General features: G+C 44.4%; 1 protein-coding gene across 6 annotated transcripts in view; it reads left to right on the top strand.

The window, feature by feature from the left end:
* PRELID3A (PRELI domain containing 3A) overlaps positions 1-21,932 on the top strand; it is an 86,241-nt gene that overhangs the window by 35,821 nt on the left and 28,488 nt on the right. For 3 of the 6 annotated variants that reach the window (XR_014017386.1, XR_014017387.1, XM_081253241.1), the window contains exons 2-5: positions 5,079-5,247; positions 5,909-5,998; positions 7,173-7,243; positions 7,335-7,437. Coding sequence is in view for 4 of the 6 variants with exons in the window: in XM_081253241.1 (XP_081109367.1) it covers positions 5,079-5,247; positions 5,909-5,998; positions 7,173-7,243; positions 7,335-7,437 (433 nt within the window). In the remaining 2 variants the exon portion in view is untranslated. Of the gene's footprint in view, positions 1-5,078; positions 5,248-5,908; positions 5,999-7,172; positions 7,244-7,334; positions 7,438-8,869; positions 9,280-21,932 lie in introns of those variants that run through there. The other 3 variants (XM_081253242.1, XM_081253243.1, XM_081253240.1) reach the window with 2 other exon arrangements.

Genomic DNA, 21,932 nt, shown 5'->3' with positions numbered 1-21,932 from the left:
AATATTCATATCAGATAAAATAGACTTTAAAGTAATGTTACAAGAGACAAGGACGCTACATAATGATCAAGGGATCAATCCAAGAAGAAAATATAGCAATTATAAATGTATATGCACCCAATATAGGAGCACCTGAATACATATGGCAACTGCTAACAGCTATAAAAGAGGAAATCAACAGTAACACAGTAATAGTGGCGGACTTTAACACCTCACTTGCACCAATGGACAGATCATCCAAAATGAAAATAAATAAGGGAACAGAAGCTTTAAATGATACAATAGACCAGATAGATTTAATTGATATTTATAGGACATTCCATCCAAAAACAGCAGATTACACTTTCTTCTCAAGTGCACATGGAACATTCTCCAGGATAGATCACATCTTGGGTCACAAATCAAGCCTCAGTAAATTTAAGAAAATTGAAATCATATCAAGCATCTTTTCTGACCATAATGCTATGAGATTAGAAATCAATTACAGGGAAAAAAACGTAAAAAACAAAAACACATGGAGGCTAAACAATACGTTACTAAACAACCAAGAGATCACCGAAGAAATCAAAGAGGAAATCAGAAAATACCTAGAGACAAATTACAATGAAAACATGATGGTCCAAAACCTATGGGATGCAGCAAAAGCAGTTCTAAGAGGGAAGTTTATAGCAATTTAAGCCTACCTCAAGAAACAAGAAAAATCTCAAACAATCTATCCTTACACCTAAAGGAACTAGAGAAAGAAAAATAGACAAAACCCAAAGTTAGTAGAAGGAAAGAAATCATAAAGATCAGAGCAGAAATAAATGAAAAAGAAACAAAGAAAACAGTAGCAAAGATCAATAAAACTAAAAGCTGGTTCTTTGAGAAGATAAGCAAAATTGATAGACCATTAGCCAGACTCATCAAGAAAAAGAGGGAGAGGACTCAAATCAATAAAATTAGAAATGACAAAGGAGAAGTTACAACAGACACTGCAGAAATGCAAAGCATCCTAAGAGACTACTACAAGCAGCTCTATGCCAATAAAATGGACAACCTGGAAGAAATGAACAAATTCTTAGAAAGGTATAACCTTCCAAGAATGAACCAGGAAGAAACAGAAAATATGAACAGACCAATCACAAGTATTGAAATTGAAACTGTGATTAAAAATCGTCCAACAAACAAAAGTCCGGGAACAGATGGCTTCACAGATGAATTCTGTCAAACATTAGAGAAGAGCTAACACCCATCCTTCTCAAACTCTTCCAGAAAATTGCAGAGGAAGGAATACTCCCAAACTCATTCTATGAGGTCACCATCACCCTGATACCAACCCAGACAAAGATATCACAGAAAAAGAAAATTACAGACCAATATCACTGATGAACATAGACACAAAAATGCTCAACAAAATACTAGCAAACTGAATCCAACAACACATTAAAAGGATCATACCCCATGATCAAGTGGGATTTATCCCAGGGATGCAAGGATTCTTCAGTGTGTGCAAATCAATCTGTGTGATACACCATATTAACAAATTGAAGAATAAAAAACTATATAATCATCTCAATAGATGCAGAAAAAGCATTTGACAAAATTCAACACCCATTTATGATAAAAACTCTCCAGAAAGTGGTCATAGAGGGAACCTACCTCACCATAATAAAGGCCATATATGACAAACCCACAGCAAACATCATTCTCAATGGTGAAAAACTGAAAGCATTTCCTCTAAGATCAGGAACAAGACAAGGATGTCCACCTTCGCCGCTGTTATTCAACATAGTTTTGGAAGTTTTAGCCACAGCAGTCAGAGAAGAAAAAGAAAAAAAAGGAATCCAAATCAGAAAAGAAGAAGTAAAATTATCACTGTTTGCAGATGACATGATACTATACGTAGAGAATCCCAAAGATACCACCAGAAAAGTACTAGAGCTAATCAATGAATTTGGTAATGTAGCAGGGTACAAAATTAATGCACAGAAATCTCTTGCATTCCTGTACACTAATGATGAAAAATCTGAAAAAGAAATTAAGGAAACACTCCCATTTACCATTGCAACAAGAAGAATAAAATACCTAGGAATAAACCTACCTGGGAGACAAAGGACCTGTATGCAGAAAACTATAAGACACTGATGAGAAAAATTAAAGATGACACAAACAGATGGAGAGATACACCATTTTCTTGGATTGGAAGAATCAATATTGTGAAAATGACTATACTACCCAAAGCAATCTACAGATTCAGTGCAATCCCTATCAAATAACCAATGGCATTTTTTACAGAACTAGAACAAAAAGTCTTAAAATTTGTATGGAGACACAAAAGACCCCGAATAGCCATAGCAGTCTTGAGGGATAAAGACAGAGCTGGAGGAATCAGACTCCCTGACTTCAGACTATACTACAAAGTTACAGTAATCAAGACAATATGGTACTGGCACAAACACAGAAATATAGATCAATGAAACAGGATAGAAAGCCCAGAGTTAATATCCACGCACCTATGGTGAAGTAATCTATGACAAAGGAGGCAAGGGTATACAATGGAGAAAAGACAGTGTCTTCAATAAGTGATGCTGGGAAAACTGGACAGCTACAGGTAAAAGAATGAAATTAGAACACTCCCTAACACCATACACAAAAATAAACTCGAAGTGGATTAGAGACCTAAATGTAAGACCGGACTCTATAGAGGAAAACATAGGAAGAACACTCTTTGACATAAATCACAGCAAGATCTTTTTTGACCCACCTCCTAGAGTAATGGAAATAAAAACAAAAATAAACAAACTGGACCTAATGAAACTTAAAAGCTTTTGCAAAGCAAAGGAAACTACAAACAAGACGAAAAGACAACCTTCAGAATGGGAGAAAATATTTGCAAACGAATCAGCGGACAAAGGATTAATCTCCAAAATATATAAACAGCTCATACAGCTCAATATTAAAAAAACAAACAACCCAATCAGAAAATGGGCAGAAGACCTAAATAGACATTTCTCCAAAGAAGACGTACAGATGGCCAAGAAGCATGTGAAAAGCTGCTCAACATCACTAATTATTAGAGAAATGCAAATCAAAACTACAATGAGGTATCTCACCTCACACCAGTTAGAATGGGCATCATCAGAAAATCTACAAACAACTAATGCTGGAGAGGGTGTGGAGAAAAGGGAACCCTCTTGCACTGTTGGTGGGAATGTAAATTGATACAGCCACTATGCAGAACAGTATGGAAGTTCCTTAAAAAACTAAAAATAGAATTACCATATGACCCAGCAATCCCACTAGTGGGTATATAGCCAGAGAAAACCATATTTCAAAATGAAAAATGCACCCCAATGTTCATTGCAGCACTGTTTACAACAGCCAGGTCATGGAAGCAACCTAAATGCCCATCGACCAACGAATGGATAAAGAAGATGTGGTACATATATACAATGGAATATTACTCAGCCATAAAAAGGAATGAAATTGGGTCATTTGTAGAGACGTGGATGGATCTACAGACTGTCATGCAGAGTGAAGTAAGTCAGAAAGAGAAAAACAAATCTCATATATTAACACATATATGTGGAACCTAGAAAAATGGTACAGATGAACCAGTTTGCAGGGCAGAAACAGACCCACACGACCCAAGGGGGGAAAGTGGTGGGGGGTGGTGGTGGTGTGATGAATTGGGAGATTGGGATTAACATATATACACTAATATGTATAAAATGGATAACTAATAAGAACCTGCTGTATAAAAAAATAAATAAAATAAAATGCAAAAAAATACCAAAAAAAAAGAAATGTAAGGTGTCCAGGATTAAATGATGATGAAAGTAATATAGATGAAAGTAATATAAATAAAAGAAAAACTAGATTTAAAACATAATAATAATCCACCAGAAGGGTCTGGTTACAGCACTGTCCACAGAGTGGCCTGTTGTGCAGTTACTTAGAGTCATATTTCTGAAAATAGCCTCATGATGCAGGAAAATGTTCGTCTGTTACATATAAAAAGCAGTGATCAGTGCATGTAAGGAGCATGATCCCAGTTTAATTTCTGAGCATGTGCACATCTGTGCATGCATGCATGTCTCCAGGTCTGGGGTCTGGGCTGTGTCTGTACATGCCGCTCAAACCTGTGTGGGTACATATGGGGAAACAACAGTGTTGTTGAGACGCACTCACCTCTGTGGGGATGCACCTGGGTGCGCATCCTGAAGGAAAACCCAGGATAGCAGCGCCTGGAGAAGGTCCACCCTGAGTACCCCGGACTCTGAGCCGTTGGACGCCCTTAGGGCTGCCGGCCTCAACAGGCACAAAGCTCTGGGGAGCAGGGGCAGCTGTGTGGTCTCTGATGGCAGGAAACAAACAGGGACACTGGTGTCCACCCCTCACTCCAGGGCTCAGGGCCAGAGGGGAAGGGTGGCGTTTACAGGACGCCTGCACAGACTTGTCTCCAGATAGTGAAATTGTGGATTTTTATTTTCCTCATCCTGTGTTATTTTTTGAATTTTCAAATACATTTTTTAATAATCAGAAAACATATGTAGCCATTTCAAGTCACGTACTGCTTAGAAGTTGGAACAAAGTAGTTGCTTCAGGACCTCATAGCTGGGCAGCAGCTGTGGGCGATCCGTGTTGGGCAGGTGTGCTGCTTTGGCCTGTGGTGGGCTGCAGGGGTGAGGCGGGTGGTCGGCAAAAAGGCCCCCACAGTTACTGCGACCAGGTGGAGGCAGGAATGAGCCCTGGCCCCCCAGCCTTGCAGCCCACAGAGCAGCACGGGAGGTGGTTAACAGGCAGGGGATAGGGACATTGTCTCTTGCCCAGAAGCCCCAGACCAAAGGGTTCTGCCTCTTTAGGCTCTGCAGGGCTGGGGAAGGAGGGGGCCTTCAGCCAAGCTGGGACGGCCAGGCCTGAGCCTGGTCTGCGCCCCCCGCCCGCCCCCTGGTTGCCCGGGGGATCAGGGATCCAGGATCTGGGTCCAGAGCCCAACTCCTCAGGTGTATTTGTTGGAACAAAGCTTGAAGAACAGGGTTGACCTGACTTTGGACCCACTGCCCACTCATGCTGGTGGTTGCGTTTTCCTCCAGCCACCCGTGGGACACAGTCATCAAGGCTGCCATGAGGAAGTACCCGAATCCCATGAACCCCAGTGTCGTGGGCGTCGACGTGCTGGAGCGCAGTGTGGACAGCCGGGGCCGGCTTCACAGCCACCGCCTCCTTAGCACCGAGTGGGGGCTGCCCGGCCTCGTGAGAGTGGTGAGCCCCCAGTGGAGCCTGGCTGCACCCGCATGACCCCCAGCTACACTCACACAGCCGTCTACACCCGCCGGCCCAGCTGGCACCCATATGCAGGGAATGACAACCTTCCCATTTGGGATTTCTGGGAAGCCCCAGACATGGTTTGTTTCTCTGTGAGTTGAGTTAATCATCCACCTGAGTGTTCAACACATCCCCTGACCCACCTGCAGTGGGGACACTGCCCACAGGACCCCCAAAACCCCATGACTCCCAGCCCCCACCCCTTCCCCATACCCAGTCCCCCCACCCCAGCCTCATCGTCCTGCTTGGTGTGGCCTGAACCCCAGAGTTGGCTCCACACAGTGGGGCCTGGGGGGTGGGGGTCAGGGTCGGTCCACAGCTGACTCACCAGCCGGACCTTGTCCTCAACCTTGACCTCAGCGCCCCAGTTCCTGCCTTGCTTTCTCCTCTGTCTAAGCACCGGTTCCTATGTCCCTGATTTGTGTGTCCGTCCCACCTGCTGGACAGAGGCACCTGGAGGAGCTGGAGGCGCTGCTGCAGCCACACCTGCATCCCTGGTTGAAGAGATGGGTAGCAGATAGGAAATGGCGGTCAGTGTTCCAGGATATAAGGTGGAGTTTCTAACACGTCACTATGCTGGTTTTGCTTTGTTTTTCAGATTTTGGGAACCAGTAGGACTTTGACATACATCAGAGAACATTCTATTGTGGATCCAGTGGGAAAGAAAATGGAGCTCTGTTCCACCAATGTAAGCAATGGCCACGATGGTGCGTAATGTCTTCATTTAATTTTATTTCCAGCCCACCTTTGGTCTAAATGATCTTTTATTTTTAATAGAAAGGCTGACTTTATTTAGCAGTATCTTTCTTGTCTTTTATTCCAGTATAAAAATGTATAGAAGAACAAACATAATGATGTGAACACACCTTTGTAACCAGTGGGCAGGCCAGGAGACAGACTGGCAGCCCCGGGGCCCCGGTGCTCCTCCCCAGTGCCTCCCCACCCCCCCACCCCCTCCCAGCCGCCATCCTGCCCGCCAACAACACACTCGGCTCTTTGCAGCCACTGAAACAGCCACTTTTCTCCTGGCCTCCTCTCTCACGTCTCACAATGAAGAACCATTGATATTGGCCTAATGCACATTCAAAGAGCGTGTTGGGGAAAACGGGTGGCCCGGGAACATGGTTTATGTCAGACCCATTAGCCTGTGGGTCGTGTCACTGTGTGCGGAGGCTCCTTGGTTTACTGCCTGGACCTCTGCCGGGGACCCCCTTTCCTCGGCCCAGGCAGCCCTTCTGCAAAGTCACAGGGAGCCGGGTGGGTGTGTCCACATGAGCCATTACTGACAGTTTATATATTGTTCTCTCTTCTCTTTCACTTGGAAAATTCCTCTTCCTCCTTCAAGAAGGCTTAGTTGTCGGTAAAGAGGGATGGTTCTTGCTGTTGTAGGTCTAGTGGAAAGGAAGGGCTTTGGGCGGGACAGCCGCATGCCTGCGTCCTGGTTATCACAGAATCGCTGTTGGCTGCGGGTGTCAGTGATCAACCTGTTCTGAGCCTCACTTTCCTTTTCTAAAAAAGAGCCAACCTCACCGTATTGTCCTGAGGATTAATGAAAGAAAATTAGGTTTATTAAATACAGAGCCTGGCATAAAAATATTGCACATACAATGATGACAGCTAATGAGCCCGACTCAGGTTTGGGTAGGGTGTGGAGGGAGGGCGGTGACTGTCGCCAGGAGCCGCCAGGACTCGGTGTCCCTGGGCCATACTTTGGCCGTGCCTCCTGGGTCTTGGCAGGCCTTGGCATTTCTTCTGCTCTGGCTCCAGTAAGTCCAGATTCGGGGATGGGAGGAGTGGGAGCAGATGGTCTGGGAAGAAATGCAAGAGAAATAGAACCTACAGCCATTGTTTCCTGTTTTAAGATCACACTCACAAACTGGGTGTCAGTGAGTGAGAGGCTGGTGTACACACCCCACCCAGAGGACCCAGGAAGGTAAGCGGACATTGAAGTCCAAGGCTGGGGTGGGGCGGGGGCTCCCCCGCCCCCCGGCTGCTCAGCCCCTTCACTTCTCGCTCTCCTGCAGGACCGTGCTCACCCAAGAAGCCGTCATCACCGTGAAGGGGATCAGCCTCGGCAGCTATCTGGAAAGTTTGATGGCCAACACGATATCGTCCAATGCAAAGAAGGTACCATCTCTAGCTGTTCGGGGGCCAGATGAGCGGGGGTCCTACTGACCGCGGGCAGGTGGGGAGGGCTCCAGGCCTGGGGGAGCACAGGCCATCAAGGCAGCCACCCCTTCCAGGAGCCGAGCCATCTGGGCTCAGTTAACAAGACACACCCCACACGTCCAGGACAGGTATTGGCGTGGGCAGGCAGGACACTCGGGATTTTCAGCAGTTTCATATTTAATCGGTATTGAGTGGCTCCGGCTGAGCTTCTCCGTGTGCAGGGCTTCCCTTTGCCTCTCGCTCTGGTGGGATTTGGGAGCGAGCCTTGTGGAGGGAGTGGGGGAGGGATGGACCAGGAGGAGGCTGTCAGCCCTGGCCTCCTCTCCAGCGGGGTTGGCAAGAAGAGCTTGGGTGTTTGGGAGGCACATCCCAGGCAGTGCTGGGTGCCAGAGCAGGGCCTGGCTGTTCGCCCAGCTCCCCTTGCCGTCCTCCTTCTGCTGCCACCCCGACTCTCCCCTTCTCTCTCTCGTTCTTTTTGGTCAGAAGAGATTCTTCATTCTGGGACCAGTGGGATGGCACCTAAGCCGTCCTTCCCTTCCTACCACGCTCAGGTCACGGCTTGGCCAAGAGCCATTTATTCTTGCATTTAGGCTCATTGGTCTAGTCACTAGTACAGAGCCAGTCTGCCCTATTTTTAGAAAAATCCAGATTTGAGGAAGGTCGGCAGTAGCTCAACTCAGTTCACGAAAGTCGGGGAGGCCTCCTGCCCAGAGCAGCATGCATCATGTCTACTCTGTGAGCCCTGGGGACAGAGTCTGGCTTAGGGCAGGCCTGAGTGTTTGCTGAAGAATATTTTGGGAGGAAGGCAGCACTGGGTGAGACCAGAGTCACCTCAGCCCTTAATGAGAAAAGTCAGGGGAAACTTAGTGAGGCCAGATCAAGGTCTTTTATTTCACTTTATTTGGGGGTTGCTGTTTTGGAGGCCTATGGAGAATCATGGCCGCCCAGCTGTGGTTGCCATCCGACAGCATCCCAGACAAGTCTGGGGGATGTGGGGGCAGCCAGTGGCCTGAAGATGGAGGAGGAGCCAGAGAGAGAGGAAGATGGAGGTGGAGAGGCGGGTGGCCCCGCATGCGGTTCAGGAGCCAGAAGTTAGGGGTGACTCACGGAGGAGGCTGAGGGGCCGCGCTCCCCTCACTGCCCTCAGTAGGTGACGGCACTCATGAGGGGTGCGGACTCAGCATAGCTCAAACTGGTGCGGGAATTTCAGGCAGAACAGGTGCCACCTTATTTCTGGGGCTGAGAAGCTGCCTGCAGAACGTCTTGGCTGTGTTTGCTTCAGAGCCACAGGGCTGTCCCTGTGCATTTATGTGACCTGCATAGCCTGCTGTCTGTGGTGAGACAGGCAGGACTTCTGACACCACGTTGAAATCTTTCTGTGTTGCTCCAGGGGTGGGCTGCTATTGAGTGGATAATTGAAAATGCTGAATGTGCCCTGAGCTAACGAGGCCTGCAGCGCCCCTTGTGCTGAGCGGCGGTAACTACAGGATTCTTGAACCTGGGGAGGATCTGGTGCCTGCTCACCGTGTGCATGGCCTGCGTGCTGGGAGGGGGTCTGCAAGACACAGCTGCATGGGGGTCTCCAGCCCTGTAGTGAAAAACCTAACTGGGTTCATCCTCCTCTGAATGCACCAACTCGTTTCGTGGCAGGATTTATGTTCAGGTTTGTTATCTCGTCTCTGAGGGCAGTTCATCTTCTCCTTCAAGCTGTTCTCAGCACATGGTCATGCGTCCTGGGACTGGTGTGTCCTCAGCAGGAAGGCTCTCGCGAGCAGGTCCAGACAGTGTGAAGGGCTGATCTTATGGGGGCAGTTTTCACTGGGGGCAAGACTAGAATACCTGCCCACGTTCCTGTGAAGTTGCCCCAGGCCTGGGCGTCAGTGCTGTGGTGAGAAGGCAGCCCTCCTCCCCTCGTGCTGCCAGCTGTGCATCCTCACTGGCCAGTCGCTTTTAGTGGCCGAAGCCATCTGCAGCATCTCCATGAGCTTCACAAACACTCCTTGGTTTCCTAGACCAAGTGGCTGGGGTGTCAGAGCGGACTTGACACTCGTGTGGTCAGCAGTCGTCTCTGTACTTCGTAAGGTCAGAGTTTCCTGCTTCCCTCTGTTCAGGGAATCCTTACACTCCTTCCTTGAACCTCCTCTCACTCTTGGCTTGCCGAGCTGTGCTGCTCTGGGCCCTGCTTCCCACCATTGGTCGGTCGGTCGGTCTGTCGGTCTGTCTGTCTATAGCATGTGTGCACACTCAGCGCCTCTGTCAACAGACGTGAGCCCCGTGGCTCAGGCTCCTTTAAGAACTTCCTGCTGATTTTGTTTAAGCCACTGACGCTTAGGTTTGCCAGGACCTTCACCTTGAACCTAGGATCATGACCTTCCTTGGATGAACCACTAGGGTGACCTCATGCAGAGCGCCTGCCCACCTTGTGGGCATCCTGCTTGTGCATGTGCATGTGCATGTGTGTGTTTGATGGTGTGTGTGGAGTGTGTGTGGTGTATATGTGATGCTGTTCCTTTGAGTTGTGGACTCTGTCACATTCTGTTTCCTCATAAACTAGAGCTAAACTGCCTCGATCTTTAATCAGATGCCTCACCAAAAAAACCATCAAAAAGCAGGAAAAGGAAGAGAAGAAGGAAGAAGCAAGTCTGGAGTGTGGTCCTGGCTGGGTTGGGAGAGGTGGGAGCTGCTGGGCCACAGCCTCCACCAGGCTTGTCGGTCATGACCACACAGGGCAGGAGGCCCGGCTGGTGGTGGCGCCCATGGAGCGAGGCCCGGGGAGCAGACCTGCTGGGAGGAGGCCGGGCCGCCGCTCTGCCCACCCCACGCTGAGCCACACACCTGCTCTGCCACCTGAGCTGGGTTTGCTCAGACGGCTGTGGGGACTTATCTGTCCTTCCTCAGCTCCAGCTCTCCTGCCGACTCTCGGGGTCTCACTAAAGAGCTTGTCTCTTTTCAGAGGACACCCCATTTCCCTCACTCGCCCTTGATCCACAGTCTCACTGCTGGTCTCTTCACACATATCTGGCCACCAGTTGTCACCTCAGAGGCAGTTGACGTGTGTCCCTGTCTTACCCCCGTCACAGATCTGCACACGCTAGAGTCGGGGTGTCCACCCCAATGGCGACACAGGGACAGTTAGGATTGGTGGGCATAGCCGCGTGCTCTGCCCTTGGGCTGCAACTAGACTGTCCCGCTGTCCGGGGCCCCCGGCCGGACCGCAGCCTGTGCTGCTCCTCACCACGCAGGCACCTGCAGCCACTATCAGGAGGTCGCAGCGAAAGGGCTGTGATTTCAAGCTCTCAGCTGTCCTGTTAGTGTCAAGGTACCTCCCACTGGGAGTTCTAATTTTCTCATTTTCAAAAGTAAAATGTAGTATCTCTTCTGGTGTGTTTCAAATTATAAAAACTTTAGAGAAGCTCTCCTCTATAAAGGATGGGTAGAACTATATGCTACTGTGGTTTTTTTAGATACTGCTTTTTCTTTGATAACAGTACTTCCAATCCAAAATGAAATGAAATTCATTTTTATTTTTATGAGAATATTTTATGCACATAGCATAAGGTGAAATAGAGTTAAAAGTTTTATGACGAAAACAATCCCTCTTACCTCTTCTGCAAAGCACTCTTCTACCCTTCTGAGGGGACTGTTCACTCTTTTGATAGTTTTGGCATTTACTGTTAGATTTCTAAATAAAGAAGCATATTCTGCTATTTCTTGATTCAACAATTTTAGACTTTATCTGCTGACTTCCTGCCATGGTAGATGGTTATTTTCTCTCTTAAATCTTCCCCTCTCCCATTTCTCCAATGTAGCTATATTGTAACTTATTGTTAAAAGCACATTGGTTCCATAATTAAAACATACATAACTTGTTTACTACCAAGTGAAAAAGTGTACTGTAATTACATTTTCTTCCTTTTTTTAAAAAATATATTTATTTATTTATTTTGGCTGCGCCGGGTCCTATTTGCGGCATGTGGGATCTTCGCTGCGGCATGCAGGATCTTTAGTTGTGGCATGCGGACTTCTTAGTTGCGGCATGTGGGCTCTAGTTCCCTGACCAGGGATTGAACCTGGGCCCCCTGTATCAGGAGCACGGACTCTTACCCACTGGACCACCAGGGAAGTTCCTACATTTTCTTTCTTACATAGCTTTTTTCTCCTTGAAGGTAGTAACTGTCTTATCCTCTTCATCTGTTTAATCTTATTTTTAGAAGTCTCTGGCTGAGTCCCCCATACTCTTCACCTCTTCGCCTGCTCTCTGCAGCACCTTGTGACATCCTTTTCCAAGGTCAGACCCCGTAGGTAGCACATCCCTTTCTCATTTCTCTGGCGCTGTACTTCCTGGAGGCCGGTCTTGCTCTCTCTGACTAGCAGCTGTGTGGCTGTCATCCCTCCTGGCCATTTCCTCGGCCCGTCTCCCCTCCTGGAGCCCTTGTCTCCTGGCCTCCCTGCCTTCCTCTCTCTGTTTCCTACCACAGGATGGGGAAGTACACCCCATAGTAGCTTCCAAGATTTGGCACATCTGAAAATGTCCCTTCTGTTCCCACTCTTCACTCAGAGCTTGGTTGGACATACAGCTGTAGATAAAGATACTTTCAGAATTTTGAAGGCACTGCACCATCGTTTTCCACTCCAATTCCTGAGCCTCTGTATGTGGCTTTTTTTTCTCTCTGAAAGCTTTCAGGATCTCTTTGTTCCTGCTGTGAAATTTCATACAGCTAAGCCTTGCTTGAAGTGATCTTTTTAAAGCTCTCTGTGCTGCACTATGTGTGTTAAATTCCTGGTTTTGATGCTGCGCTACAATTATGTAAAACGTTACTGAGGGATGTCGGCTGTTCCTGTACTACCTTTGCAGCTTCCAGTGAGTCTACATTAATTTCAAAATTAAAGGTTAAAAAAGTACATAAATAGTGACTTCATGGAAAATGGTAGAGGTGGGTGCTCCCACTTCTGAAACAAATCAATAAATAGTCCTCCCATTGAAACAGTCAATAAACTAGCAAGAAAAAGTATGACAGAATCAACTTTTGTAGAACTCTGGATTCTAGTCAAATACCTAAACCAACAAGTGGGGCGCTGAATGAATCTTGATTAACCCACCCTGCAGATTTTGGACTTCGCAGCCTCCAAAAGTAGAGCAGCCAATTCATTAAAATAAATCCCTGTGTGTATGTGTGTATGTGTGTGTATACACACACATACACACACACACACATTCTATTGGTTCTGTTTCTCTGGAGAACCCTGACTAATACACTATTGAAGCTAAAACTGGTATCAATTCAAACTAGATTTTTATGAATTTAAGATGATAATTATAATTACCAGGATACCCAGTAAGAAAATAACTAAAAACTATATAAAAAATAAAGGGGGAATCAAAATGTTATACTAGAAGAAAATCAAACATAATAGGAGGCAGTGAAGAAAGAATTCAGGAACAAAAGTGAAATTTATAGAAAACAAATAGCAAAATGTAAGAAGTTAGTACATCTTTAACATTTACTTTAAAGGTAAATGGATTAAGTTTACCAATTAAAAGACAGAGATTGGCAGAATGAATGAAAAAACATGATCCTACTATATATGCTGCCTATAAAAGACTCACTTTAAAGCCAAAGAGATAAATAGGTTAAATGTGAAAGGATAGAAAAAGATATTCCATGAAAATGGTAACTAAAAGAGAGCTGAGCTGGGTGGCCACACTAATATCAGAAAAGACGGACTTTAAGGCAAAAATTGTTACAAAAGGCAAAGAAAGATATATATATACCACACTACAGAACCCTCAAATATATTCAGCAAACATTAGCAGAAGAGAGAAATAGACAATTCTATGATAGAGACTTCAGTAGTCCACTTTCAATAATGGATAGAATGTCCATTATTGGATAGACAGAAGATCAGTAAATAAATGGAGGATTTGAAGTACACTGTAAACCAACTTGACCTAACACATATAGAATACTTCACCTAATAACAGCAGAATACACATTCTTCTCAAGAGCACATGGAATATTCTCCAGGATAGACCATATGTTAGGCCAAAAACCAAGTGTCAGTAAATTTAAGAAGACTGAAATCATAGAAAGTATCTTTTGTCATCACAGTGAAATGAAGTTAGAAATCAGTAGCATAAGGAAAACTGGAAAATTCACAAATGTGGAATTTAAAAAACATACATCTAACAACCAGTGAGTCAAAGAAGAAATTATAAGTGAAATCATAAAATGGGATGAATGAAAATGAAAACAACATATTAAAACTTATGCAGTGAGAGCAGTGCTCAGATGGAAATTCATAGTTACAAACACATATGTTAAAAAAAGAGGAAAGCTGTCAAATCATTAACCTGACTTTAAGGACCTAGAAAATGAAGAAGAAGCTAAACCCATGGCTTGCAGAAGGAAAGAAATGATAAAGATTAGAGAGGAGATGAAATAGAAACTAGGAAAATAATGGAATTATTGAAACCAAAAGTTGTTTTGAAAGATTAACAAAATTGACAAGCCTTTAGTTAGACCAAGAACAAAAGAGGATTCAAAATAAAAAAATCAGAATTGAAAGCGGGGGCATTACTACAGACCTTACAGAAGTAAAAGGATATAAGAAAATACAGGCATACCTCATTTTACTGCATTTCACTTTACTGCACTTTGCAGATACTGCATTTTTTTTTTTTTTTTTACAAATCGAAGGTTTATGGCACCTCTGCCTCAAGCAAGTCTGTTGGCACCATTTTTCCAATAGCATTTGCTCACATCATGTCTCTGTGTCATGGTTTGGTAATTTTTGCAATATTTCAAACTTTTTCATTATTATTATATTTGTTACGGGGATCTGTTATCAGTGATCTTTGATGTCACTACTACATGCTGAAGGCTCAGATAATTAGCATTTTTTAGCAATAAAGTATTTTTAAATTAAAGTATGTATATATATTTTTAGACATAATGGTATTGCATACTTAATATACTACAGTATAGCATAAAATTAACTTTTATATGCACTGGGAAACCAAAAATTTCTTGTGACTCACTTTATTGTGATATTCACTTTATTTTCATGGTCTGGAATTGAACCTGCCATATCTCCAAGTTATGCCTGTACTATGAATGATTATACCAGAACAAATTAGATAACCTAAGTGAGATGGACAAATTTCTAGAAACACACAACTTAACCAAAACTGATTCAGGAAGAAACAGAAAATCTCAACAGGCCTGTAACAGGTAGAGATTGAATCAGTAATTAAAAACCTCCCAACAAAGAAAAGTCCAAACATTAAAGAAGAATTAACACCAATCCTTCGCAAACTCTTCCAAAAAAACAGAGGAGGGAATACATCCTAACATTCAGAGATAGGTATTAGCCTGATACTAAAATTAGGCAAAGACACCCCCAGAAAATAAAACTACAGACTGATATCCTTTATGAATATTGATGCAAAAATCCTTAACAAAATACTTGTAAGCTGAGTAGGAAATAGAGAATAGGAAAATAATAGAATTATTAAACCAGAGTTGTTTTGTTGAAAAGATTAACAAAATTGACAAACCTTCCAACTTTTTCACTAGTTTTTATCTTGGCAAACTATTCTAGATTTCTAAATCTTTCCTGTTCATTATGGCATCCTGTCCTTGCTTCCCTCCTGTCTATAGAGATGAGTGTGAAGGGAGCTTTCCTCTGTGTCCGTCTGTGTTGGGGGCTTCACTCTGACACACTCAGCGCGAAGCATTGCCCTCTACACTGGGTGACCCTTTTCTGCAGTGAACCTCTTGTTCCATGACCTCTAGGTAACTCTGTATAATCTCATAGAGGTAATGGTCTAAAGTTGTCATGTAGGGAGTTCTGTTCTAGAGGGAGACATGAATATTTGTCATTTTGGAAACCATGGTTTTTACAAATATATATATATATATATACACATACATTTTTATTGCAGTATAGTTGATTTACAGTATTTTTTATAAGTTTCAGGTGTACTACATAGTAATTCACAATTTTTAATGGTTATATTCCATTTATAGTTATTATAAAATATTGACTATATTCCCTATGCTGTACAATATATCCTTATTGCTTCTCTATTTTATACGTAGTAGATTGTTCCTCTTAATCCCCCACCCCTATTGTGCCCCTTCCCTCTCCCCACTGGTAACCTCTAGTTTGTTTTCTGTATCTGTGAGTCTGTGCAAACCACATTTTTTTTTTTTTTTTTTTTGTGGTACGCAGGCCTCTCACTGTTGTGGCCTCTCCCGTTGCGGAGCACAGGCTCTGGACGCGCAGGCTCAGTGGCCATAGCTCACGGGCCCAGCCGCTCCGTGGCATGTGGGATCTTCGCAGGCTGGGGCATGAACCCGTGTCCCCTGCATCGGCAGGTGGACTCTCAACCACTGCGCCACCAGGGAAGCCCTGCAAACCACATTTTTGAAGCAGGGATAAAAGTGCCAGAAAGGGTGGATTCTTGTGAGTCTTCTACAATGGCTATGGTGTGCAGAAATCCCCTGCATAGTTTTGGAGGAAGATTGCATTTTTAGGGCAAGGACAGTTGTAAATGTCAGTTATTTGGACTCTTTAATTTTCTGGTAGAATGAAGTTGGGTAAAAATAAGCACATGCATGTGCTGGGTTTTTATTCTCCTATGTTTTCCATTATCAATACATTTTTTCCTTGGGGGGTGTTAGTCATTAAGAAAGCAGTAGTGATTATCTTCAAAATTTGTTTAGTGCAAAAGAGTTTGGCTTTGTAACTTTCAGTTTGGTCTGGAAGTGGATTCAATATTTATTTGTATTTGGAATTCACCATTAGTACAGTAGCAAATGTTGTCTGACAGAATACACGAAGCTGAGTGTGGATGGTCGTGTGAAACTTAACCTTGATTTCTAATTTGAGAAATACTCTCTGCTAGCGTTTCTTAATGAGTATCTGTCAACACTGCTGTTGCACTGACCTTCAGAAGGTACCCCCAGCACCCAGGGGCGGCCCCCTCTCCTGAGATGACCTAGGCAGGAGGCTGGAGAACATGAGCGCGGTGGGACCTGACCGAGGCCTTTTTCCCTGGGAGGATCCTCACTGCTATTCTCTCAGCCGGGTCACAAGGCCTTGGAGTGGGTTATCGGCTGCCTGAACTCAGAGCTGGTGGGGCTGGCAGCCCCCGCCTGCGCCAGGGCTTGAAGCACCACTGGCACCTAGCCTTGTGGTTCCCTGCACCCAGGACAGGAGACACAGAGTCCAGGCAGCAAGTTGACAGCCGGGGCTGCACACACACGCTCTACATGTGTGTCCAAGGGAACATTCGCGGTTACTGCATGCGTGCCTGGGGATACTGAGGAGAAGGACTCTGGAAAGGGGCTGAATTTGCTACATGCGGGCCTGTTGTTCACCTTCACCTTTCTTTTTTTGGTGGAAAGATTTTTTAAGAAGTTAAACATTTTTTTTTTTTTTTGCGGTACGCAGGCCTGTCACTGTTGTGGTCTCTCCCTTTGCAAGCACAGGCTCCGGACGCGCAGGCTCAGCGGCCATGGCTCACAGGCCCAGCCGCTCCGCGGCATGTGGGATCTTCCCGGACCGGGGCACAAACCCGTGTCCCCTGCATTGGCAGGCCGACTCTCAACCACTGCGCCACCAGGGAAGCCCCAAGAAGTTAAACTTTTGATATCCCTTCCCTAGAAACCAAAGTATCAGGGTGAAAAAGGAATGGCTTTCTCACACTCCGTAACCTCCCACATTCAAATGGAAAGTTCTTGTGGGTGCTGATCCGCAGGTTTGCTGGGTGGATATTTGCCTCGGATTCTCAGGAAGGATGACCGGTCAGAGGGCGGGAGTAGGTTTTAAACGTGAGAGGCTGAGGTTGGCCTTGGAGCTTGTTAACATGACACATTCCAGGCCTCAGCCCCGGGGCTCCTGCCAGGTCCGGCTGTGACTGCTCAGACCAGGCCTGGCGCTCAGTGGCCCAGGAGCCCTGTGTTCCATCAAGGGCTGGGCATGGCCTCTGCCCAGCCTCCACCGACCTGCCCGTACTCAAGTCTCGTGTTCTACAAACATCACTTAATTTGTCAGATTTCATTATCTCCCACTGACCACAGACCTTAGACTTAATTACAGACATGTGTTTTTAATTATACGTATATAGTAACATAAAGCATCCTTATTTCATTTTAGTTTCTGAACATGAAATGGGATACATTTTTATGTTTAACCAAACCAACCAGTTTAGTGTTTTAGAGAAATGAGTATCAGGAGGAGGTGTTTATTTTGATAATGTATTACTTGCGTAAGGTTTATTTTTTTGCCAAAAGCATAGAAAGAAATCCAGAATTCTGCTGCCTTTCCTCAAGTTTCCTGTGTTACATCCCTGTTATTGTGGCCCTGAAGTCTGGTAGGAATAAAGTTGAAATGCACTAGTTACTGTGTCAAGTATGCAGATAAACCAGAAGTTAGTGGGCTGATGTTCAAGAGAAACCGAGAGTATTTTCCGGAAGCTGGGCCCCAGGCCATCGCGTGGTCTGTGTAGGCGCCAGCCTCCTGGTCGGGTGGCCCCGCCTCGCCGTTACTGTAGAAGCAGTGCCAGGGGCTCTGGGATCAGAGGCTTCTCTTCTTGTAGGAAAAGCGATGGTGCTGAATATCCTTTGAAGAGTCTTCTGCCCATTTGGCATTAGAACCAACTGTTGCAAATGTCTCTGATTTGAGCCAGTGTCTTTTGGCTTTGTAAGAGTGGGTGACTGTTTGCGCCAGCATTTCTGTCCTCATGTTAAGGAACGGGGTGCTTTGATGTAGGAGTTACCTGCTGGGTGTCTGTTACGAGTTACATTTTCTTCCAGAGTAGTCTTCCCTAGCGGACCTCCACTTACGGCTAGGCCTTAGTGAATGCCCATATATTAAGAACAGATTTTCACAGGTTCTGTTACAACTTCAGTATCCAAAGGAGAGGCAGGGTTGTTCTGGTGACTCTGGCGGCTAGGGAGAGAGCACTTTGCCAGCCCACCGTGGGGCTAAAAGCGTGCGGGAGTGAACCGGGCAGACCACGTGACCCCTGAGCTTTGTTCCTGTCTGTAAAGTGTGGACACTGGGACCTACCTCAAAGTATCCAACCAGAAAGTGAGGTGAAGGTCTCATGGCTCCCGGTCCACAGCGCTGTTTCTGCCTGTGCTGGCCTGTCGCTGGGCTGCAGAGTCCCTCGAGGGGACCACTGGTGGGGCTGGAATTGGGAACACTGGGCTTCACTGATGGAACATACTTTTTTTTTTTTAACAATGGTATGTTTTGTTTTTTAAAAAAACTTCTATAATCACTAGTAAGAGTTAACTATCAACAGTGAAAGAATCAGGCAGTAAGAAATGAATGGACACTGACTCAGTAGTGAATTGGATTTCTGGCCTTGACTTCTCATCACGTTCTATGCTTGTGTTTTCAGCTGTTATAGGACAGTTTGCTTAGGGCAGGATTTGGCAAACCACAGCCCATGAGGTGGGAATGGTTTTTGTATATTTAAGGGTTATAAATAAACCCCTCCACACAGGAGTGTATGTGACAAGAGACCTAAGAGGCCCATGAAGGCTGAAATATTTACCATCTGGCCTTTTACAGAAAAAGTTTCTGTAAAGCCAACCCCTTTCTTAGAAATTCCACCATATCTTTCAATCAGCATAAATAAAACTAAATTTGGTCCCTTCCACCAAACTGCTTTCCTCTCCCTGCTTTCTAATCAGTGCTCCTTCTATTTCCCAAGTACAAAACCTGAGGTATTTGAGACGTCTTCCCCCTGCTCATTCTCTGTAGCCATTTGGAAACCAAATATTGCTCTAAAAGGTCTCATCAATTCTCTGTCTTCTCATTTCACCGTCTCTGTCTGGTTTAGGTGCTTATTGCGTGGGGTGGCTGGCTGTCTCCTGCTGACCACGCCCACATGTGGCCTCCTCCATAGAAAGGGCTGACCTGTGGGGTCAGTGAAATACTGCAGAATACCCCATCATGGGCGTGGCTTCCCAGGCTTGCCATGAAAGATGTGCTCTGGGGCAAGCTGGATGCCAGGTTGTGCGGACATGGGAGGAGCCGTCCTGGAAGCAGATCCTCTGGCCCCAGTGAAGCCTTCAACTAAGTGCCACCTGCATTAGAGACCCAGACTGGAACCACCCAGCTAGAGCTGCACCCCACCTCCTGACCCATAGAAACCTGTGAGGCACTAAATGTTTATTATTAACTGATACTTCACCATGTACTAAGTACACTCACCTTTGAACTGGTCTTCCTTTCCTTCTGTTCCACTTCTTGTCAGATTATCAAAAATAATCCTGTCATAACTCCCTTTGATTAAAAAGCTAGAGCAATTTCTCATTACCTTTTTTTATTTTTTATTTTTAAATTTTATTGGAGTATAGTTGACTTAGTGTTGTGTTAGTTCCAGGTGTACAGCAAAGTGATTTAGTTATACATGTATTCATTCTTTTTCAGATTGTTTTCTCAAATAGGTTTTCACAGAATATTGAGTAGAGTTCCCTGCGCTATATAGTAGGCCCTTGTTGGTTATCTGTCTTATATATAGCAGTGTGATTTATCCCTCTCCACCACGTTTCCTCTTTGGTAACCACAAGTTTGTTTCCGATATGTGTAAGTCTGTTTGTTTTGTAAATAAGTTCATTTGTATCATTTAAAAAAATTAGATTCTACATATGAGTGCTATCATATGATATTTGTCTTTCTCTGTCTGACTTACTTCACTTAGTGTGATAATCTGTAGGTCCATCCATGTTGCTGCAAATGGCATTGTTTCATTCTTTTTTATGGTAGAGTAATATTCCATCATATATATGTACCACATCTTCTTTATCCATTCCTTTGTCGATGGACATTTAGGTTGCATCCATGTCTTGGCCATTGTAAATAGTGCTGCAGTGAACACTGGGGTGCATGTATCTTTTTGAATTATGATTTTCTCTGGATATAGGCCCAGGAGTGGGATCGTTGGATCATATGGTAGCTCTATTTTTAGTTTAAGGAAGCTCCATACTGTTCTTCATATTGGCTGTAACAATTCACATTCCCCACAACAGTGTACGAGGGTTCCCTTTCTCCACACCTTCTCTAGCATTTACTGTTTGTAGACTTTTTGATGGTGGCCATTCTGACAGAAGTGATACTTCATTGTAGTTTTGATTTGCATTCCTCTGATAATTAGTGATGTTGATGTCTTTTTATGTGTTTTTTGGCCATTTCTTTGTCTTCTTTGGAGAAATGTCTATTTAGATCTTCTGCCCATTTTGCGATCGGGTTGTTTGGTTTCTTTCTTTCTTTTTTTTTTTTTTTTTTGATATAGAGCTGCATGAGCTGTTTGTATATTTTGTAGATTAATACTTTGTTGGTCACTTTGTTGGCAAATGGGGTAGGCAACACCATTCTGTGGATTGTCTTTTCATTTTGTTTATGCTGTGAAAAAGCTTTTAAGTTTAATTAGGTCCTATTTGTTTATTTTTGTTTTTATTTTCATTACTTCTACAAGGTGGATTGAAGACATTGCTGCAGTTTATGTCAAAAGAGTGTTCTGCCTATGTTTTCCTCTAGGAGTTTTATAGTGTCCAGCCTTACATTTAGGTCTTTGATCCATTCTGAGTTTATTTTTGTGTATGGTGTTAGAGAGTGTTCTAATTTCATTTTTTTACATGTAGCTGTTCAGTTTTCCTAGCACCATTTATTGAAGAGACTGTCTTTTCTCCACTGTATTTTCTTGCCTCCTCTGTCATAGATAAATTGACCATAGGTGCATAGGTTTATTTTGGGGCTTTCTATCCTGTTCCATTGATCTATATTTCTGTTTTTGCACCAGTACCATACTGTTTTGATGACTGTAGCTTTGTAGTATAGTCTGAAGTCAGGGAGCCTGATTCCTCCAGCTCCATTTTTCTTTCTCAGGATTGCTTTGGCTATTTGGGGTCTTTTGTGTTTCCATACAAATTTAAAAATTTTTTGTTCTAGTTCTGTGAAAAATGCCATTGGTAATTTTTTTTCTGGCCGTGGCCAACAGCATGTGGGATCTTAGTTCCCTGACAAGGGATAAAACCTGTGCCCCCTGCATTGGAAGTGTGGAGCCTTAACCACTGGACTATGAGGGAAGTCCGCCATTGGTAATTTGATAGGGATTGCTCTGAATCTGTAGATTGCTGTGGGTAGTATAGTCATTTTGACAATATTGATTCTTCCAATCAAGAACATGGTATATCTTTCCATCTATTTGAGTGATCTTCGATTTCTTTCATCAGCATCTTATAGTTTTCAGAGTAAAGGTCTTTTGTCTTCTCAGGTATGTTTACTCCTATATGTGTATATATATATATATATATATATTTTTTTTTTTTTTTAAGATATATTTATTTTTATTTTTGGCTGCATTGCGTCTTCATTGTGGCATGCGGGATCTTTCATTGTGGCATGTGGGCTCTTCATTGTGGTGCGCGGGG

Source organism: Mesoplodon bidens (assembly GCF_964165515.1).
Source record: "Mesoplodon bidens genome assembly, chromosome: 13".
Classification (NCBI taxonomy): domain Eukaryota; kingdom Metazoa; phylum Chordata; class Mammalia; order Artiodactyla; family Ziphiidae; genus Mesoplodon; species Mesoplodon bidens.
This window is presented reverse-complemented; position numbering and strand designations above follow the sequence as displayed.